This window comes from Plectropomus leopardus, chromosome 2, assembly GCF_026936395.1.
Source record: "Plectropomus leopardus strain MGB_pleo_1.0 chromosome 2, ASM2693639v1, whole genome shotgun sequence".
Lineage (NCBI taxonomy): Eukaryota > Metazoa > Chordata > Actinopteri > Perciformes > Serranidae > Plectropomus > Plectropomus leopardus.
In genome coordinates this window covers 14,333,302-14,355,098 of record NC_142177.1, presented here as the reverse complement: position 1 = coordinate 14,355,098, position 21,797 = coordinate 14,333,302, and the positions used below count along the sequence as shown (strand labels likewise).

The window sequence follows — 21,797 nt, the reverse complement described above, 5'->3', positions numbered from 1 at the left end:
ATAAGAAGAGTTTCTTTAACCTTTCTCAGATCCAGGTTTGAGAGCTTTAGGGTACACATGGGTAATTGAAAGTGCTTGAATTTTGTATAAAAATTTAATTTCTTTTTAAATTGTCTGCCATCACTGTAACACAGGACAATTGAGAAGTATTCACACTTTCAACCCACTCTCTTCTTTTAATTGTTGTCTGAGCTTCTGTAAAGCCTCTTAGTTCTCGTTATAAAAAAGCTCAGTACAATAATTAACATTGATCTGTTTCTTGAGCTGTCGTGGCGGGTGTTTGAATTTGAGGGATTGGACCTTTAATTTGTTGTTTAACAAAGTGTGGGAACGCTGAATTCATCAAAGCCACTGATTTACTGTTCCCCAAAACTCAAAGTAACTTCTAGTCTAAGATGATATTTGAGGACAGCTTGAGTATGAGTCGCATTAACACTATAGCTGTGAGTTCACATTCAATAATTGTTCGGAGAAAGGCCCAAACAGCCTCAGGTTAAATGGCGTGGTCACATGGTCATAAGCGTCCTGGATGCCTCCTTTGGAAGTGTTCTGGGCGCACCTGACTGAAAACCCCAGAGCAGACCCAGGGCATGCTGCTGGAGTGATTACATCTCCGTTTTGGCATGAAAGCTCTCGGGGTCCTTCAGGAGGAACAAGAGGACATTTGTGGGGAAACTGCTGCCCTGGCTGCTGTGCTTGCCCTTTTGTCACTGCAACCACTAGGAAGTGGATGGATTGTACTTTATTGATCAGTCTCCTCTATATGCCAATTATTTTTCAGGCTAAAGAGCAGGGCAAAGCCGACGTGGAGGAGCTTCTCTCCAAACTAGAGAAGGTAACAAATCAGGCTTGTCAGATTGATCTACATGTTTAGAGCTGCAGTAACCCAGATGTTTTTTGACCAAGTTCACTGTTCTTTGTTTTTTTCAGACCAACTCTGAGCAGCAGGTGAAAATCCAGGAGCTCCAGGATAAGCTGTCCAAGGTAAATGAATTGTTGTCTTGGTTACGGTCATCATTTAAAAAAGAAAACATTCACTCAAATATTGTTTAGGTTTTTTGTCAGCAAGATTATTTCTTCTTTAACCAAATTGAATCAATCTTTTAAATTAGTTTTCTCTCCTGATCCTCTGATCAATACAGCGGGTATACACAGAATTTAGCAGTTTTCCCAATATCTGCCGCCTGCTGTAGTTCTCCGTTTATTCCCTAGACTAGCTGTTCTTTCAATGTCTCAGTGGGTAGGAATTGTCCAAGCATATAAAGACGTTTGTCTTGAGATCCACTAACAGCCTTTGACCTCCTGACCTCCCCCAGGCAGTGAAAGCGAGCACAGAAGCCACTGAGCTGCTGCAGAATGTTCGGCAGGCCAAAGAGCGGCTGGAACGAGATCTAGAGCGTCTGCGAGGCAAAACCGACTCTAGTGACACTTTAAAGCGCCGCCTGAGAGAAACAGAGGTACCAGAGTGAATCCACAGTCCTGAATCATGCCATTTTTTACAAAATGATAATGGTTTGTTTGTTAAATGCTGTTTCCTGTAGTTGGTTCACGCAGCACTCTGCGTGGTTAGCTTTATGTTTTTCTTTTTGGTGTGTAAGCAGGAGGGCAGGAAGACCCTGGAGAACCAGGTAAAGAGGCTGGAGATGGTCGAGCGGCGGGAGAATAAGCTGAAAGATGACATTCAGACCAAATCCCAGCAGATCCAGCAGATGGCTGAAAAGATCCTGGTGAGACAACTACAGATAAGGCTTTCTAATACCCTTACCCATTCAACCCCTTATTCCACCCCTCCCATTCATTTTGCCCTCTCCCCGTCGATTCCTCACCAGTTATCTTAGCACACGCATGTACGCACTGCACACTTTTCTCTTTGAAGAGCTCTTTGCCAGCGGAGCCCTCGCAAGTGGCTACTGACCAACTGCTTCCATTATATGCAAAGATTTTGACATATTTTACTGGTGTCAGCATGAGCCGGCACCGCTCCAGCCGACTTGTGGATTTCCATTTATTCAATGCAAGTTTCTTCATTTCTTTTCAATGTTTTTGATGTAAAAGTATCATTATTAGAACAGCTTTCATTCTGTTTTTTGGTAGATCGTGTTGTCAGATCCAGTTTTTTAGGTTACATTAACATTATACTCTGGCATTAATACTGCATTCGTACTCTCCATTTCAGCTAATACTATTTCTTGATTTTTATTTATACTATTCTTGAATTTATATTTAACACATTTCTTAGCAATTTTAGTTTTATTTACACTGTGGTTATATGTTGTATTATGATATTTATATTTTTTACTAATGGTGGGAATCACAAGAGGACCCACGATAAGATAGTATCACAATACTTATCTGATATGATATTTATGATATTTTATGATTTTAGTGGTTTCATCTCAACTCTATCACTTCTTGTTTCAGCAAAATATAACTTGTGTACTGAAAAAGCTTTTTTTTAATTTTTATTTAATATCGTGATACTATGCTGTGTTGATTTTTTTTTTTTATTTTTTTTTTTTACTCCATCCCAGTTTTGTTTTTTGTTTTTTTCTGTGTTTACATGAGAACAATTGCAACGTAACCCAGTTTTCCCCTCTGGGGATCAATAAAGTATATCTGATTCTCATGATTCATCACTGTGATAGTTTGTGTGATTGTATGTAAGATACAAAGAAAGTTGTGCTGCTTTATTAACATTAATGTGAAAAGTTTGTGGTTGTCGTGTTAGATGTGTTGGGTGATATTTGTGACGCTACTCCCTCCAGGAACTGGAGGAGAATCTGAGGGATGCTCAGTCGACAGCCCAGAGGATGGAAACCCAACTGGTTCAAAAGGAGAGGCTTTATGAAGACAAGATCAAGGTGGGCCAGCGTTATGTTGTCTAAGATATTGAACATTGTATATCTGAGAGTGTTGAAAAATAAATGTAGTCATTTTTTGTCAGTCCTACCATTTTAGATCACTGTTCTGGTGTCATGAGCAGTCACATGTTTTACAGTGGGGTTTGACACAACACTAATTACTGCCTCAACACCAGGTTGGACATTTACAACCATGTCAGTTTGTGATTTAAAAAAAAAATTAATAATGATTGCTTTATCAAGTAGCAAATTACAGATTTTTACTTCAGGCTAGCAGATATCAGATTTTCACTACATATTGATCTTTATTTTTTTCATTATGCATTTTGTCTCTTTTTGGCAAATCAGTTACACTTAGAATATGAGTGTAGGGAGGTGGAGAAAGTACTGTACAACTGTTAAATTATTATAATTACTTTAATTACTTACTAGTTATTGTTGGATATTTGAGCATCGAACTCTACATCTGCTAAATGGTCAGTGCTGCTGCTGGTTACATGTTTTGTCACTGCTGTGGACTGCATTGTCCTGGGTCATTTGTGTTTTGTTCTCGTGTCTTATTATATGCTTCTTTTGCTATGCCGTCCCTAGGAATTGCCCCTTAGGAATAAAAAAAAAAGTTTTTTTTTTTTTTTTTTTTCATTGAATGAATTGAAAGCATACAAAAAGAGCAATTACGCTTAATGGATAGTGAAAAGGCAACCAGATGGCACTGGGGGAGGGAGACAAAGTGAGAATGGAAAGAAACAGAAATGATTAAGGAGGCAATGAATTACCAACAATATTTAAGTTATAGTCAGTTTATGGTGACACCCCTACTTCAACCTCAATGTGTATTTAAGTCAGCACGAGCATAATGTTTGCTGTTTCTGTCTGATGAAGGTTCTGGAGGCCCAGATGAAGGTAGACCTGGCTGACAAGGAGAGCCTCGAGGCCAGAAGGGCCCAGCAAGAGGAGGAGTCGAGGGAGAACTGCAAACTCATCAGTGAACAGAAAGCAGTAAGGAAACACAGCAGGCTTTTTTAAAATAAATCCGCTCTGGCATTAGCTTGTAAATTTTCTTCTGATGTAGGTTTTAAAAAAAACCAAGGGATTTAAAGTCTTGCGTGTTGTCACTGCCTAATGTCACAGGTTTTGTTTTTTTTAATTAGTCTTGTAACAGTAAAAACAGTATCAATGTATGCAATTCGGGTTGAGCGATATGATAAAAATCAAATGTCATATTTTATACCAAGTACCTTGATGTTGATATTGTTGACAATACTGTAGGGTTGGTGCTCCACAAAATACTTAAACAATGAGATTTTGGATAGATACTTATCAGTAATGTGGATAAAAAAAAACAAGTGTAAAGGCAAATTATAAAGCCACTATAAAAGTCCAGTTAATTCAGAAAATGACATCATTTTACTGTAATGCAGCTTTTAATATCAGGAAAAGACAACACTTATGACAATTCTATATACATCATCTAACAGTATCTAGTCTCATGTCACGATATTGATATAAAACCAATATATTGCCCAACCTTATATATAATTGTCTGCTTTTTCTCTCTCAATTATATTATGCAAGTCCAATGTACTGTATGAGTCTCAATGGGTTAAAGCTGCTTGCACATATGACACCTTTTCATTCTCCACTGAATTTGTTATGAGAATTCTAAAGCTAGACTCCACCAGTGTGTTTTGTTACTTTACACAGTAATTTGTTATAGTGGTTGAAATGTATTGGAATTTAGTGATGGATTAAATTGCAGTATACTTCATGTTGTACTATAAAGCCTGAGCTCAAGTCCTAATCTGGTTAATGTGGTAGAATTGAAGCAGTTAAGAAGCTTTCAGAGGCAGTCATCTGACATTGACAGTAGAAGATTCAGGCAACACCTTAATGGACTCTAATAGGATTTTACTGCAGTGCAAAATTCTGTTTCCTGTAAAAGAAATCATGCTGCTGAAATATGTGTGTACAGTGATTCTTAGTAGGATTTGGCTATCATTCAAAAGGGAATATATTCTTGCATTTGAGCCCGTTTTTTGGGATTTGACGTCTGCCATATTATTGTGTCTCCCTTTTCCTACAGACCATTAATGCTATGGATTCCAAGATGAAGAACCTGGAGCAGCGCATTGCTGAGCTGTCAGAGGCTAACAAGCTGGCTGCTAACAGCAGCATCTACACCCAGAAGAATATGTGAGTTAAAAAGACCTTCTGCCCACACTGCTTTCATGAGTGCCCTCACCCACATTGATTCTGTCTCCTCAGGCCTCCAATTGCTTCATTAGTGTGCACTTACATCTTAGTGCACCATAGCTGATCCATCTCCCATGTGTTTAAACGGTGTGTCATCTCTAAGGTTAAAGAGGCTCTAATCAACATTTTATACAAACAAATTATAATATGAACACTGTGATAACATGAGAGGGGTCACCTGAATCTGCAGATCCCCTCGGCTTTGCAGTGATTCACAGCAAGTTTAAGGTAATTTTTTCAGCTGTCGGGCTCAAAACCTTATTGTGGTTCCCCATCGCTGCCCTCATAGCATTGTTTTTAGGGGCAGCAAGTAGCATTTGTCAGCGTAAAAAACTTTAAAAACCAACTGTAAACTACATACTCAGCAACAAAGAGACAGACCCATGCTGGTGTTATATCTGCTATATGTCAGTGTTGTTTAAAGGAATACCTAACCTCCACCCGCCAAATATCATTTGTATATCAATTTTTGACCCTGTTTTACAATGGATTTGTGAAGAAAACATACATCAGCTAGTATAATTGAAATGTTGTCACCTCAATTCACAAGGTTTTGTTTACTAAGATAAATAATATCAGTACATCCTGCGACCTGTTATAACTTTTTGGCTCTCATTACTTCTTTGTTTTCTCCTGAAACTTCTTATCTAAAAGTTTTACATGGTAAACAAATGCTATGAAAATCTTTTTTGAAAGTTGCTTCTAAACAGGCAATGTAACAGGCATCTGTGTATATTTTTGTCAGGAAAGCCCAGGAGGAGATGATCTCAGAGCTTCGGCAGCAAAAGTTCTATTTGGAGTCTCAGGCAGGCAAGCTAGAGGCCCAAAACGCCAAACTGGAGGAGCACCTGGAGAAGATGAGTCAGCAGGAGCAGACCAAGAGGACCCGGCTGCTGGAGCTGGAGAGCCGGCTGCGAGAGGTGAGGCAACAGGAAGCAGAGATCTGAGGCAAAATCTGTCCGCTCAAGATTTAAGTAATTCACTTTAACTAGCACACAATGTAGCCTTAAATTATTACAATCCACAAAAGGGATTAAGGCGGCTGATCAGCTAGCGAGCTCAGATCCCTTTCAGATAAACAGCTAATTAAATACTGAGGGTCTGTAATGGCACCTCCACAAAATTGCCATTGGGCCTGTACACGAGCTGTATCAACTGGTCCAATGGAGCCGACAGCCTTCATTTGTTATCTCTGGAACAGTGCAGTGGCATTTGCTGACAAAAGGTGAGAATATGATATGCAAATGAAGCAGGACATTGTTGCATGGCCAGTGAATAATATACCCTACTTTTTCCCAGTTTTAATCGTGTGTCCCTGAGTTAATTGTTTATCTCTTTATGCCAAAAAATCTTTTTCAGAATATTTTTGCATCATGTATTCTCTCTTCCAAATGGTTTCAAATGTTTGATGACTCATCCCGCACTCGGGGGCGTCCTTCCAATCAAATGAGACTTTGGGCAGCTAGCCAGCCACACTGGTCATATGAAACCGCACTTCAGCAGTTGTCGATTCTAATAGAGCAAAATGAAGAGATATATGAAGAGATGTGTGTTTGCATGACAGTGGGCCAAACCTTTTCCGTTTCCGAAGCGGCGGAGGTCTCCTGATCTAACAACATGGCTGCGTTCAGCCCCAACAAAATCTAGCAAAATGTTTACTTGAAATGAAACAGTGGTGTGTTGAGTGTCCAGTACCCTGTTGTGTTATGCAATGTGTTTACAAGCACACTGCCTTTTAATACGGCAGGGTTTATTTACATGTTGCTGCTGATTTGGTAACACACCCACTCAAAAGGCAAAAATGTACCTCAAAACCTGCTGAACACCATTTCACATCATTTAAAGGAAACAGATTAAACCCAGAAACTGTAGCAAGATTGCCCAAACCGCGCTGTAGTTCCATGTCTTGGTAAACTCTTAGCCTGCCCACTTTTTAGCAGTCCAATGAAATGTGATGAAATTTAACATGCCTCCTGTAACTGTACCCCACTCAAATATTCTGTTTTATTGGGAAATAAAAGTACATGTGCTACAGGCACTCTAACCTCATTTTCTCAGGGACTTTAGGGGACCCATGTTGTCAACAAGCATCCACCCTGCAGACATATCCTTGAACAAGATGCTATTTGTCTGTCAGCTCTGGTTTACAATCTGACTTCCTTTAGAAAACGTTTATGCAAGATTCAATGAAGTCTAACAATGATTCATAAAATTAAAAAATTGTGATTTTTTGTTTATTTCAGATGTTTGAAACTCACCTGTAAATAACCGACAACACATTTAACAGAGCAGTTTTAAAAGTGCGTAATGTTTTTCAGCCACTCTGAGAATGCAAACCTATTCTATAAAAAGCAGTTTTGACGTAATGGAGAACCACAATGCCCCCTTTCTCCAGTTTGAGAGCCCTCACCCCCTGTTGTGCTGTCTGTCGATGTTACCGGCGGACAACCTGCTGACTGGATGTCATATCTCTACCTCCACACACTCTTCCCCACTGAGACGTGGTACACAGATTGGCACTAATTGCTGGCCGTTCTGCACTCCCACAGACAAACACACACACTGTCCTCTCTCACAGACAAACATGTACTTTCAGATGAGATCCACTGTTCCGGCTCTGTAAAAGTCGGAAACACATGGAGAAGATAAATACACCCCTGTGTGTCTCAACTTTATTTTGTTTCATGACCCATTACCAGCAGAGTGTGCATGCATTATTTTAGAGAGGCTCACAGGTCTTGATTTTTTTGTTTTAAATCTTTACATGATGACAGTTTAAATCCAATTACCAGAGGTTTAGTTTTCACAATGCACTTTTAGGTTTCTCTTTGCTGCCCAATTTTGGTTCCAAACCTTCCTATTCCACTCTGTCTGCTCATTGAACTTGTGTCCCCTCTGACATCCTCTCTAATTATTCTGCTTCTGTCCTTACTCCTATGCTGCCCATTCAGCTTGTTTTACAGAAAAAAAGGATACTTTTTAAGCTTTGTTTTATTACTTTGTTCTTTTAATTGCTCTTCAGTGTCTGATGACATTAAAAAGTTGCCAAGAAGTCTTGAAATTGGCTGTAACCTTCTGGAAGCAAAGATAGCTTGTATGCAGTTTTATAAGTCATTACACATTTCAGATTTATATCAACAATATGAAAAAATGCCAGCACAACTGAAAGATGTGGTTCAAATGGTTTCAAGCAGTCGTCTGGAAATACAGTCTCTTTCAGGACTTAATTACGCTATTACACTATGATATACAATGCATTCATCCTACTCTGTTTCCTTGCAGATGGGCCTAGAACATGAGGAAGAGAAGCTGGAGATCAAAAGACAGGTGTCAGAGTTGACCCTCTCCCTGCAGGAGCGCGAGTCCCAGATTAGCAGCCTGCAGGCTGCACGTCTTGCCCTGGAGAGCCAGCTGCAGCAAGCAAAGACTGAGCTTGAGGAGACCACCGCTGAGGCTGAGGAGGAAATCACCGCCCTCAGGGTAAGATAAACACATGCAAGTACATCTGTGCACAATCACAGTCACTCACAGAAATACAGGTGCACATACATTTAGAACAAAAAATACAGGTGCAGGCAATCTGTATTTTTCACACAGTCAGACTAACGTTTATGTTGTCATTTTAGTGTGTAGCAGTTAGATGTGGTTGTATTTTTTCTTTTCATTTGCTCTTGTTTCTCACAGAATCACAGAGACGAGATTCAGCGCAAGTTTGATGCCTTGAGAGACAGCTGCTCAGTAAGTGCTGCCACAGCCTTTTGTCTCCACATTCTGCAGCAGCAGAACCATTTTTCACAAGACCTTTGATTATGTGGTGATTCATGTTCCACTGCAAATATTCATTTTAATGTAGCAATGTAGTCTACTGAATCAAAGCTTTTGCTTTCATAGACGATTTTCCACCTTCGCAGAAAGGCTTGAGTATGGATGGGAATTGATAAGATTTTATTGATATCATCGATTATCTTACCTGTCCCATTCTTTATTGATTATTCATTGACGTCTGAAAATGGTGTGCAATGTGACTCGGGTATGCAAAATATCCTCCTTTAACTATTTTCAAAGTCAAAGAAAAATTTTCTAAGCCTTCCTGTGTGGTTCAAATGTTATCATAACAGGATATCAACCCTTAGTAACTGACTTGCTGCTTGGTAGAAAAGCAGTGGCATTTGTGTATAGTGTTAAATACATGACATTCCTGGAGTTTAAGCCCATGTTGTGTAGAAGGATGTGTCAGCGTACTGCTGGTGTTCCACTCTTACTTGGAATTATCATTTTATAGACATACAAGCATCATTTTTCTTTGAGAAACACGCTTTGGATCTTCTTGTTGCAAGTTTCCAGCAGTTAAAACATATGAGTCTTGACGTCATTGTTTTGCAACGTGCAATTTTCAAAAAGCATGTCAGCATCAATAAAAGGAATAAAGGAGGCATTTAATTCAAATTCTAAAACAACCAGTTTCTGATTCCCACCCCTATACTTGAGTCCATACAGTACCTTTATATTACGTTTTTTTTTCACATTTATATTCACTGTAACTACAGTGGTGACCTGAATAACTTGATGAATAACAAGGCAAAAACATTAAACAAATCCCTCCTTCAACTTTCCAGTAAAAATTCTAAAACATGTTACTTAGTATTTGACTCACTTACAGAAACATCTGCTTCCTTATTTCTGCATGGCCAACAAAAGTCTCTTACTGGTGGGATTTTGTCATCACTGTACACGTTATTAAGAGTCATTGTAAAGACATACATTTTCAGCAGCCCAGCTGTGCTGTTACTTAAGTACTTCTTTTCCACTGGCTTTTGTAGACTCTTCACCTCGATAAGCAGCGCTAACAAGTCTACCTGTTTGTTTTGCCTCAGGTGATCACTGACCTGGAGGAGCAGCTCACACAGCTGAGTCAGGAGAATGCTGAGTTGAACCGCCAGAACTTCTACCTGTCCAAACAGCTTGATGAAGCGTCAGATGAGAGGGAGGACCAGCTGCAACTCAGTCAGGAAGTGGACAGGCTGAGGAGGGAGGTGGCTGACCGTGAGATGCACCTCAACAACCAGAAACAGGTAACACACACACACGCATACACACACACACCCAGAGAAATACTCAAAAGCTGTTGATCATAATGTATTGTGTTGTGGAAAGTTAACAATGTTGTAACAAGTTGTGTTTTTGTTCCAGACCAAAGATGAGATACATCATATCATTAAGCCTCATAACACTGCAGACTGTGTGCTGTCACTGAAAATGCAGGACAGACAACAGTCACGTGGTTTTGACCAAAATAATGTTGTGAAAGATGCTCTTTTCAGTTTTGCTTGTTTATCCTCCCAGAACATTGAGACACTGAAGACCACATGCAGCATGCTGGAGGAGCAGGTGGTGGAGCTGGAGTCTCTAAATGATGAGCTGCTGGAGAAAGAGAGGCAGTGGGAGGCTTGGAGAGGTGCCCTGGAGGACGAAAAAAGCCAAGCTGAGAGACGCACCAGAGACCTGCAGAGACTGTTGGACAACGAGAAGCAAAATCGGTAACAAACAATTACTTAAAATTACTCACACAGTGTTATTATTATACATGAGAATGACTGTCATTCCATATTTACTGTATACAAAGTATACTTCATCCCCAAGATGACCATTTGTATACCAATTACTCCTTTTTTGTGTGACTTTGTAGATGCACAGTCACACAATAACATAAACAAATTACCTGCTCGAGGCAGAGGTAGACCAGCAGCTACCGTGGTCAGCAAGATAAAATTACTATTTTTGTCAATGGAGTCTGTCTTTGAAGAAAATAGAAAGGGCTGTCTGTTTGGGAAATGCTGAGCATTTGACTGAATAAATTAGACTTGGATGATACTGCACAAGCTGTGTGAGTTTGTAAAGAAATGTTTTGATATGGTTTTGCTGTTGTTAAAGGCGGTACACTATGACTTGAATTCATCAATAATTTTCTCAGTTTTTGAATTTTTGGTTCACCAAAGCCTTGTGAGAAAAACAAAGTTTTTTCTTTTTTTTTTCTTAGCAAATTCAAATGAATACAAATGGTAATTCGGGGAGTGAAGTATATACACTAAAAGTGAACTGCTATTGTAAGACTTGTTATTGCGCTGTTCACAGGCTGCGAGCAGACCAGCGCAGCTCTGAATCTCGCCAGGCAGTGGAGCTGGCAGTCAAAGAGCACAAGGCTGAGATACTGGCCTTACAGCAGGCCCTGAAGGAGCAGAGACTAAAGGCAGAAAGTCTGTCTGATACTGTGAGTCACAAGTGTTTTTGTGTCTTATCATGATCTAACTTTACACATCGTCAGTCCTTCAAGTGAAAAAAAAACCCAAAACAATTTGTTTTATTTGAGAGAGAGAAAATTTGTGGAGTTGGAATTTAACTTTCAGATGTAACAATTAAACATGCACTTACATGTTGTTACAGCTCAATGACCTGGAAAAGAAGCATGCCATGCTGGAGATGAATGCCCGCAGCTTACAACAGAAACTGGAGACCGAGAGAGAACTGAAACAGAGGCTGATGGAAGAGGTAGAAAATGAAATGCAACCACATAAACACAGACTGTGAAACAATACTAAGCTGTTTAAAGAAATATACCTTGGATTGAATTTAAAGACATTTCTATAAACAGTTGGCAAGAAATGGGGTTGTTGCTTGTTTTTTCTTGGGTTAATTATATTTGCCACCGATATGAAATGTTGCTTGTTTTAAATCTGATTTTGCATTTTTTTAATAATCTCAAGAATGTTTTTATTGAATTTTCAATGAAAAAGTGTAAACAAATAAACACAGAAAATCTTGAAGTGCACAACAAATATGTTGTTTTAACAGAGCACAGCCATAGTATAAGAAATCAACATTTCATTTTGCTCCAATCATCCCTCACCTCAATTCGCCCCATCATTAAGTGGGAAATCCATATATCAAAGGGTACTTTTTCCCTTGTGTAATACAGGAAGTAGCCAGAAGTCAGGTTTTATATTTAGAAAAGAAGGCAAGAAAAACTGATAAATGCTGATGTCCCCACAGCAAGGGAAGCTGCAGCAACAGATGGACCTCCAGAAGAGCCACATATTCCGTCTGACCCAGGGCCTGCAGGACGCCCTGGATCAGACCGACATGCTCAAGACTGAGCGGACAGATCTGGAGTACCAGCTGGAAAACATACAGGTGCTCAGTACAATACCTTTGCATTTGATGAAATACAGAGGTCTCTAGGGAGAAACAGAGTCCCAGTTAGATTTTAGAAGAGTGCGACTGATGCTGGTACGTAATGAGGTATCTCGGGACCAGGGGGAGAAAGGAAATCCTAATTCATGTGTTCTCAAAGGGAGTTCTTTTAAAGTTGTCTTCAGTGGTATTTCCTTCAATGAAGATCTGTGTTGCTTCCTGCAGGCTGTATACTCCCATGAGAAGGTGAAGATGGAGGGGACCATCTCCCAGCAGACCAAACTCATCGACTTCCTCCAGGCTAAAATGGACCAGCCCACCAAGAAAAAAAAGGTCTGGGCAAATATTTTATTTCTTTCTTTTAGGGGTGAAAAATGCGTTGATCTGGTGTGATAACGAACCGATCGGGATATGCCTAATTTCTTTTAACTTTAAGCCATAGTAAATTGATAACAGCTTCTTTCTAAAAAGATAGATGTGTACATATAATAAATTGTTTATTTGTAGTGTTGGTAACATGTTCCCTCTCTTAATAGGGTATATTTGGGCGGCGTCGGGAAGATGTAGGCACTACAACTAACGGGGCACTGGCTCCACAGGCCCAGCCTGCCGTTCCCATGCAGTACGGTGACATGAAGATGGCTTTGGAGAAGGAGCGGTCAAGATGTGCAGAGCTGGAAGAGGCTCTGCAGAAGATGAGGATAGAGCTGCGATCCCTTAGAGAAGAAGGTAAGTCCCAGCTTGACAGCAAAGTATTTTTACCGCTCTTTTGTCAGTCTCCACCATCACAAGCAAGTTAAGCTGCTAAACATCTTCAGATTTTCTCCTTATATTTGTTGTCTTTATAATCTTTACTTGGCAAAGAAGACTATTTTGCAAGATTAGTATCAATATTGTTATGTGAAAGTATGTTAAGATGTTATGTCAAGTTATTGAATGAGCGAAAGTCATTATTTTATTGTAATTTTATTGGTTGCCTGTTTTTATGTGCATCCAACACTAACATAAATCAAAATAGCTGCGAGGAAAAAACCCTGCGCTGTGCAAAACAAAACATTCGTATTCACTGTCCATAGCAGGGTTCCTGCAGATCCTTAGATAGTGTTATATTATTCATTGATAAAAAAAATAAGGCCTTTAATTGTATTTAAAAATGTCTTAAATCAATCTTTCAAAGACCTTAAAAATTCTAAGACATTGGAAGAAGAATTTCATTAAATGTTTCTTCTGATGCTGCATTTTAAAATCTCATAATAAATGGTAGTATATATATTTTTAAAAAATAATTAAGTGAAACCAGTATAAGGCAATGCGTATGAGGCTCTGTGTATATTATGCAAAAACAATTTCAATCTTGGCCCAATAAGAATCAAGGCAGTGGAATCCCACATGCAGAGTGAGAAACCTCGCCAAAAACCTTGCCAACAAATGGCAGGAATTTCTCAGTTGTTTTCTACCCTTGTGTCCGCCACGAGACAAAAAAGTCACGTTTTTGTTTTTCTTGACTTTCCCCAACCATACATAATTGACGTTGTGTCTCTTTTTTTCTTCAAATTTGGTCATTGTAAAATATGTCTTAAATTTTCATTCTGAGTGGCAATAAAAAAGTCTTAAATACAAATTGCCTTAAGCTATTGGAACCCTGGATAGGTTCATAGAGTCAGATGGGCTCAGACTTTTTTAAATTGACGTGATTTATTTGCATAAGTTATTTGCCTTTGGTGTGGAAAGTCCTTTGGGCAGCACAGTATCTGCACTACGCATGAGACAGGATTTTAATTCTTATGGCAACCCCTGGCAGCAAAGAACGAGATGAGTCTCTGTAGCTGACCCTGGATTATTAAAATCTTTAGTTGCTGTTGACACAGAGTCATAGAGGTGATGATTTAACCACAGGAATTCTATTTTTCCCATCAAAACTCATATTACCACAAAGTTAGGTTTGCCACTGGAGATAAGAAATGATGACCTAAGTCAGCTCAGGAAATTCTGTGTTGCGCCTCCTTCCTTATCTGTTCCCACACATCTTTTAAGAGTTGCCATGGCAGCATCTTGCTCCATTACTTACACCTGCCAGGTCCTAGGAGATTTATTCCAGAATCTATTCTTTTTTTTTTGGTAATGGGGTCAGATATTTCTGGCTTTAAAGCTATCACTGATCTAACATTAGGTTGTTTTATTTGTTTATGGAAACGCAGCGGCTCATTTCAAAGCCCAGGAACATGTGGCTCCTTCTACGCCTGCACAGGCTCGACATCAAATCCTCATGTCGGCCATCGTCAAATCTCCTGAGCATCAACCCAACCCCAGCAGCCTGCTCAACCCCTCCACCCGCTGCAAGGAGACCTCCACACCTGAAGGTCAGTCACACACAAACACACAGACTAATAAACAGAAAGGTCTGACACACAGCCAATCAGGCTGAATTTGAACCGATGACTTTTAAAGCTGTATAGTGTCCCCTATAGGAGTGTTCATCCTTATGCTATCAGGACAAATAGACTCTCTGTTCACTTATTTTGTTCATGTGGTGTGTTTATGTGTTTGTTCTCTCTATGGCCTGTCTCACAAAGCAGGATTATGAAGTGAAATAAAAGCTGGATAACTGTGCTCAGTACATGCTAAACTCGCACTGAACATGCACTGAAATTAAAAAACAAAACTATTCCGTTTTATTCATGTGCATTATCCAGCTAACATTGTAACCCTGCTTGAGCCTGTCTCACAAAGTAGGAGTTGTAGATTAGCCAAGTAACAGTGGTTTTAATCTGGGCTTTGCACTATCACAAAGATAAATTACTTTTTCTGGAGGGTGGTGATGATCACTATGGAAACTGAACCTCTGCTGCATATATCATAGTTGCCTGGAAGGTACAGTGGATCATGACTGATCTCCTAAAAAAATGTAAAAACAATTCTAAAAGGTTCATCCAATGTCAAATAAATAGTGTATTCACATAAAATTGCAGAACTTCATAAACCAACCGAATCTCTAAATACCAAAGCATCGTAAGTTATAATACCATATCATATATTTTATCAGAGCTGCATGTTTGGATAACAGCAGCCTGGTTAAGATGAGCTCACTTTGTGATTCTGGCTCCTTATTGTCCGTGTTCTTTTGCGTTCACATAGTTATTGTTAGACTGCTCTCTCCTTTCTGTCTCTTTCCTCTCGCTCCTCACAGAAAAGAGGAGGGTCACCTTTGAAAGTAAGTTAGCAGTCACCACAGTGCGTCTCTTCATATGCACGGCCTCATCTGCATGCATGTTACGCTGCACAAACACTTGTGCTCATATCATACTGTGCATCTGTCTTACTGTCCTGTTGTCAAGCTAACTGACTTGACCAAAGACTTTATCCTGAAAAGTCAAGTTTGATTTGATGTACTCCTTTTTTTCAGCATCATTCCTGGAGTCATGATTTAGATAGCATATGGTTTGATGGGTAGCTTTTCACCCAGAAGCATTTTAATGCATCCCATGGTCACTGGCATGCATAATCTGATTCTGACTATATTAGTATATTTGAATATTTGAAATGCCTAATACCTGAATTTAGAAATGATTCATTCATTATTCAAATTGCCCCATGCTGCTTGAAAAAAGCATAATCTCATGAATTTATTGCTGACTTCTGAAGTGATTTAAGTAGGGCTGTACCGAATGTCATTTTTTCTTTTACATCCAAAGCTTTTGTTGAGGTTTTCTAATAAAGCTTTGGATGTCTGTCATCCCCTTCCATGATGTCAGAACCCCCCCCCAAAAAAAATCCTTGAACCAAACCCTCAATTTTAAGTGATACATTTAATCAAAATAATCAAAATCAAAATCAAAATCAAAATTTTTTTTTTTTTTTTGAAAAGGAATAAATGTAAGTTATGATGCTGTCAGATTGCTGTTAAACAGTTTTTTGACTGCGGTGAAGATGTTTTTGAAAGGTAAAATTCAACAACTATGGATTGAGGCTGAATATTTCATTAAATAAAAGCGTGTTGTTAAATTTGGAAATGATTGCATCTATTTTTTTCCATAACTCTCGACTTTTGGACTGTACAACAGGGATGTAAATCACAAGCGTCCTCACGTTTCAATATTTTGTTGATTCTTTGGACAACAGTGCAATATTGGCGGATATGACAAAGTCTGCCACAATCCAATTTCAGTTTGAATAAATTCAGGGGCCTGTGATCAATACTAGACGATAATATGCTTATCTTCCAGGCACTTGGATGCAAACATTTTTTGAACATTTAGGAAGAAGGTGTGCTTGGTCGGAAATGGTGACGCATATGTGTCATGGGAATTTAAAAATAAAGGGGTATCTTAAAGATGGCAATATGTATCAGTGTTTTTGCTTTGCATTATTAACATTGGATTGTTGATCATTGAATCAATGTATCCATTTGGACTGATGTATCATACACTCCTACTTTGAAACATTATTGGAAATGTTTGATTCATACAAGTCGGAAACAATCTATAGCAGCCACCACTGGACTTTAATTCTACAAATATTATAACACTAGTAATATTGGTTTAGCCGCATCTTGACTGTAACTGTGCAGAAATACCAGATTTAAACAGAATAAATAGACATGCAAAACAAAAGAAAAGCACAGCATGCAAACGTTGATGCAGAATTTGAATGTCAGTGTTATGAATGAAGCTTTTAACTATTCGGTACAGCCCTAAATTTAAGCCTGGAACAGAATATTTTTGTCATATTTCTCTTTCAGTAACTTCTATCCCTGCCCACTTTTTTCTTCTCCCTTTTTTGCTTTGCAGAGTTTGGTCGTCGTGTGAAAGAGAGAATGCATCACAACATCCCTCATCGTTTCACTGTGGGCCTCAACATGAGGGCTGCCAAGTGTGCTGTCTGCCTGGACACTGTGCATTTTGGACGACAGGCTGCCACTTGTCTAGGTTTGTAACCAGCACTGAATGTGGAGATATTTCAGAGGACAAATTATTTTTTAAACTCTGCGATATAAACTCCCTTATTTATCACACGACTCTGCATAAAAAGAACCTTTTAAGAAACACAAATTAGCTTTTCTTTTTCACCCTTCTCTCTTTGTTGTGTTGTAGAGTGTCACACACTGTGTCACCCTAAATGCTCACCATGTCTTCCGGCCACCTGCGGTCTGCCAGCCGAGTACGCCACTCACTTTTCAGAGGCTCTATGCCGGGAAAAGGCGAACTCTCCAGCACTGCAGGTCAAAGAGGCCAGTGGGCATGTTCGCTTGGAGGGATGGATGAAGCAGCCCAGGTAACCTCAGCCTTTTACCACCATACTGAAAATGCACAATAGGTTTTTTCACAGCTTTGACGGTCGTGTGCATTTGTGTGGTTGCTCACGCAGAAATGGCAAGCGTGGTCAGCAGGGCTGGGAGAGGAAATATGTGGTGCTTGATGGAACTAAAGTATCCATCTATGATGCTGAGCCCAGAGAAGGTCAGTGCTTATGTTTTTGAATGGCTGTTTCCTCACTGGTAATAGAAAGATACAATTTAAACTTGACATCTCTGATCCATCCCTTAATGAGACAGTTTGTAATACTTCAAGTCTTTAAATTACCATGTAGATCAATACTGCAGCATCGAATAACAAATCGTGTGTTGTTTTTCCTCTAGATTATATAAAAGCTGAAGAGGAGTTTGAGCTCTGTCTGCCTGATGGGGAGGTGACCGTACATGGTGCTGTTGGAGCCTCTGAGCTCATAAACACTGCCAAGTCAGGTACTGGATCAATACCACCTAATCCTGCTGCACTAGGCCTATTGAAGGATTTTATGTGCATTATCCTCTCCTAAAATTTTTAAGTTGCATCCACATGTCCAGTCTGTACTTGAATCTTGAAATACAACGAAATGTTGACTGTTCTGCTCAGCTGTGAAAATAAACTGTTTGCAAGATAGCCAACCAGTTTGTCTTTCTGTCTGTGTCTGTGTGTGTGTGTGTGTGTGTGTGTGTGTGTGTGTGTGTGTGTGTGTGTGTGTGTGTGTGTGTGTGTGTGTGTGTGTGTGTGTGTGTGTGTGTGTGTGTGTGTGTGTGTGTACATGCAGATATACCGTATGTGTTGAAGCTGGAGTCACATCCCCACACCACCTGCTGGCCAGGCCAGTCCCTCTACTTCATGGCTCCCAGCTTCCCTGACAAGCAGCGCTGGGTGGCTGTACTGGAGTCTGTGGTGGCCGGCAGCCGAGGATCCAAAGACAAAGTGGATTCTGATGCTGTAAGTATTGTGTGTACTATTTTCTCTGCTTGTGCCAGGCTTGATTGGGCTCAAAATTTGCTGTATAAGAAAAGCCCAGTATTTCCTTTATACAGGACAAACTCAGTTATTACGCACATTTCAATTAACTTTATCCAAGGGCGGCTGTATTGTTTGGTGTGAAAATTGGGTAAAAAAAATACTGAATGCCTCCATTAAACATCAGCCAGTGCCTTCACTCCGTTTTCTTTCCCCTCCCTCTTCTTTCTCTCTCTGCATGTTCTCAACATCCACGTCTTCAATTTGTGTGTTGTCATCATCTTTGTTGATGTGGTTATACTGTGCGTGTGTATCTCCATTCAACTCGGTTGTGTGGATCATATTATAGGCAGGTGTCTCTAAAAGACAGAAGAACCTATCCCCACTGGTTCAGGTACAGTAAGTAGCTGCACGAACGCTTGGGCTTCAGTCGACCGACCGGCTGAGCATGCAGTAGCTGTACACATCTACGCATACAACACTGATGCTGTTCAGTGCAGGTCATCAGAGCCTCAGGCTGAGTTACTGAATATGTACCTGCCCTCTGAAAAACAGCTGCATTCAGTGGTCAAACACACATCAATTATACACTCAAAACCTACACAGTGCATGGATGTGAATAGGCACTGCTGTGCACCTCTGGCCTGGTGTCATATGCTATGTCGTGCATGCTTCTGCAAAAGCCATGCTCCCCTGTAAACCCCGTCACTGAAACACGACAAATGTACACACTCTTTAGCAATATGAGCTTAACTTTAGTCTGCAGGCTTCTGCTGCTGTTGGTGGTTTTGTGTTTATTGCTGTTTGAAGAGCACTTTCTCATCCCTCTTACATTCTGTGGTAAATGACCCTCCAAATAGTGTTGTTTTCTCTAAACTGTATGTTAGCATTTCCAAAAAAGTCTTTCCCTGCCTTGTTTATTGTGTGAACCATTCAAATATTCAGTTAAGAGCTCAAAATACTTCTTTTTGCCTTGTGGCAGAATATACTACATGACCCAAAGTGTTTGGACCCCTACCTGAAGATTACAGCTATATGTTATGGCTGAATATCAAATTTAAAAAAATGTTTATTTTTTGGGGGGCATTAATATGCTTCACATATCTGGGAAGATTTCACAAATTACATATAATCCCGAATTTGTTTAATAGGGTTGACGTCAGGGTTCTGTGCAAGCGAGTTAAGTAAGTAACTGGGAATTTCTTTCTGGACCTCGCTTTATGCACATTTTCATGTTGTGACAGGGCTCGAGGAAATTGTTGTCATGTGCAATAAACTGCCATGTGTGCATTTCCATACAATGAAAAATGTGTGCCCTCTCTTCTCAAAATGACATGCAAAAAGTATACACAAAAAAAGTAACATACTCTATAGTGTTACAGTATAAATACATACTATTACCTGAACTGAAAAGCTGCCTTGATGCCTTCCCCAAACAATATTTGAATCACATTTTTATCTAAAATATAATTTTATTCCGTAGCATTAATGTTGTCCTTATCTCAGATGGTGGGGCCCAAACCAAGAAAAACAGCCCAAGAGTACACACAAGTACACAAAAGTATGTGGATGTTAGTGTCTTCTTTTGGCCACATAGTGTATGCATTTCTAGTCCCCCTTTTTAAACCCAATTAGTCAATTTCACACTGCAGCACTTGTCACTTATCGTAATTGGCTATGTAACCTAAAATGGTCATCCATGCTGTATAGCCTGAGGTGAACAGCATCCGCAAAGCTTTGAACACCAATGATAATTAAAAAATGGATTGCCACTGTTCAACCATATGTTATAATGAATTTCACAACTTTTTGCGACTGCTTTTGTTCCTATGAAGTGGTTGTTTTTATGGCCACCCAGAAAACACTCATATTTATATTGGGTCCACAGCACTGAATATAGGAAACTGTCAGATAGTAAAAGTTTGCATCAAATGTTTAATCAATCCATAGTGTTACTAACTCTTTGATTGGATGTATACATTTAATTATGATTTATTTATTTAAATTATTGAGACTTGGGTGTTGCTGTAAATACCAGAGAATACTGCTCCCAAATGTAGTGTTGTTTTTGGTTTTGTCTTTGAAGAAAAGATGTCCGTTAACTGATGCAAACATCCTCCGCTTACATGTGAATTTAATTCAGTAATAGTGAACGATGGATTCACTGTTTGGACTGGTGAAGGCTCTCTGGCTGTCATCCTCGCTGGGTCACAATTTCTTACTCTTAAGATTTTTAGAAAAACTGCCTAATGTGACCCCTCCCTCTGCTCCATGTTTCTTTTTGTCTTTCTGCTTTTTGTCTCAATAGAAACTTCTTGGCAATTCTCTGCTGAAGCTGGAGGGTGATGACCGTTTAGACATCAACTGCACTCTGCCTCTCACTGACCAGGTATGAGGACAGAAATCTGCACCATCAGCAGCAAGGAACATCAGTTTTACTTTTCATATTCTTGCTATGCTTGGCATTTAGCTCACAATCTAATCCAAAGTATCTAAAAATCTGTGTTCTTCCAGTTACACCATTGTGCTGCTTGTATCACTCATTTAGCTCATATTATCGGTCTCATTCTTTCCCTCAGATCGTGTTGGTTGGCTCTGAGGAGGGTTTGTATGCTCTAAACGTCATAAAGAACTCTTTGACCCACATCCCAGGGCTGACCTCCGTCTTCCAGATCCAGATCCTGAAGGAGCTCGATAAGCTGCTGATGATCACTGGTGAGTACGTGATATCAACAGGGTTACCACATATCCTAAAAAAGACTTAAAAGGCATTGAATTGATTAGTCTAAAAAGGAGGAAATTATCCAAGTAATGGAAACTCAAATGCAGATTGAGAAATGCAAAATCTCCAAGAAAACCATAAAACCATCCAGATATGCCTTGATATTTCCCACTCCTGTTGGTACACCAAATAGATACTTTTATGAAAATATGAAATGTTTATTGTCTTCCATGTGTTACACTCCAGAAAGGTTTGTTATTTCAACATTTTATGTAGATCATCAAATTTGTCATGTTTTATGTCATTATAAACATTAAGGCAAAATAAACATGTTCCTCTTTAATTTTGTTCGATATAAAATTAGTCTTCCAAGTTCCGAATGGTATGTGGTATGGTAAGTCGTGATGGGATGGCTCACCCAAAATTTAAAATTCAGTCATTATGTACTCAACCTACACAAACCCCGATTAGGCTGAGCCCATTATACTCAATTGTAAGTCAGTATTTTTTGTCCTTTTG

General features: G+C 39.5%; 1 protein-coding gene across 3 annotated transcripts in view; it reads left to right on the top strand.

Annotated features, from left to right (window-relative positions):
• Positions 1-21,797, top strand: part of cita (citron rho-interacting serine/threonine kinase a) — a 52,926-nt gene that overhangs the window by 19,346 nt on the left and 11,783 nt on the right. Inside the window, exons 15-41 of one of the 3 annotated variants that reach the window (XM_088085922.1) lie at positions 782-835; positions 931-984; positions 1,317-1,457; positions 1,602-1,727; positions 2,766-2,861; positions 3,744-3,860; positions 4,945-5,054; positions 5,860-6,034; positions 8,397-8,594; positions 8,799-8,852; positions 9,989-10,186; positions 10,458-10,651; positions 11,247-11,382; positions 11,556-11,660; positions 12,162-12,302; positions 12,528-12,635; positions 12,839-13,031; positions 14,501-14,662; positions 15,490-15,513; positions 17,090-17,227; positions 17,393-17,573; positions 17,667-17,758; positions 17,938-18,042; positions 18,369-18,538; positions 18,906-18,950; positions 20,865-20,945; positions 21,136-21,271. In XM_088085922.1, coding sequence (XP_087942048.1) covers positions 782-835; positions 931-984; positions 1,317-1,457; positions 1,602-1,727; positions 2,766-2,861; positions 3,744-3,860; positions 4,945-5,054; positions 5,860-6,034; positions 8,397-8,594; positions 8,799-8,852; positions 9,989-10,186; positions 10,458-10,651; positions 11,247-11,382; positions 11,556-11,660; positions 12,162-12,302; positions 12,528-12,635; positions 12,839-13,031; positions 14,501-14,662; positions 15,490-15,513; positions 17,090-17,227; positions 17,393-17,573; positions 17,667-17,758; positions 17,938-18,042; positions 18,369-18,538; positions 18,906-18,950; positions 20,865-20,945; positions 21,136-21,271 — 3,334 coding nt within the window. Of the gene's footprint in view, positions 1-781; positions 836-930; positions 985-1,316; positions 1,458-1,598; positions 1,728-2,765; positions 2,862-3,743; positions 3,861-4,944; positions 5,055-5,859; positions 6,035-8,396; positions 8,595-8,798; positions 8,853-9,988; positions 10,187-10,457; positions 10,652-11,246; positions 11,383-11,555; positions 11,661-12,161; positions 12,303-12,527; positions 12,636-12,838; positions 13,032-14,500; positions 14,663-15,489; positions 15,514-17,089; positions 17,228-17,392; positions 17,574-17,666; positions 17,759-17,937; positions 18,043-18,368; positions 18,539-18,905; positions 18,951-20,864; positions 20,946-21,135; positions 21,272-21,797 lie in introns of all 3 variants that reach the window. The other 2 variants (XM_088085928.1, XM_088085940.1) reach the window with 2 other exon arrangements.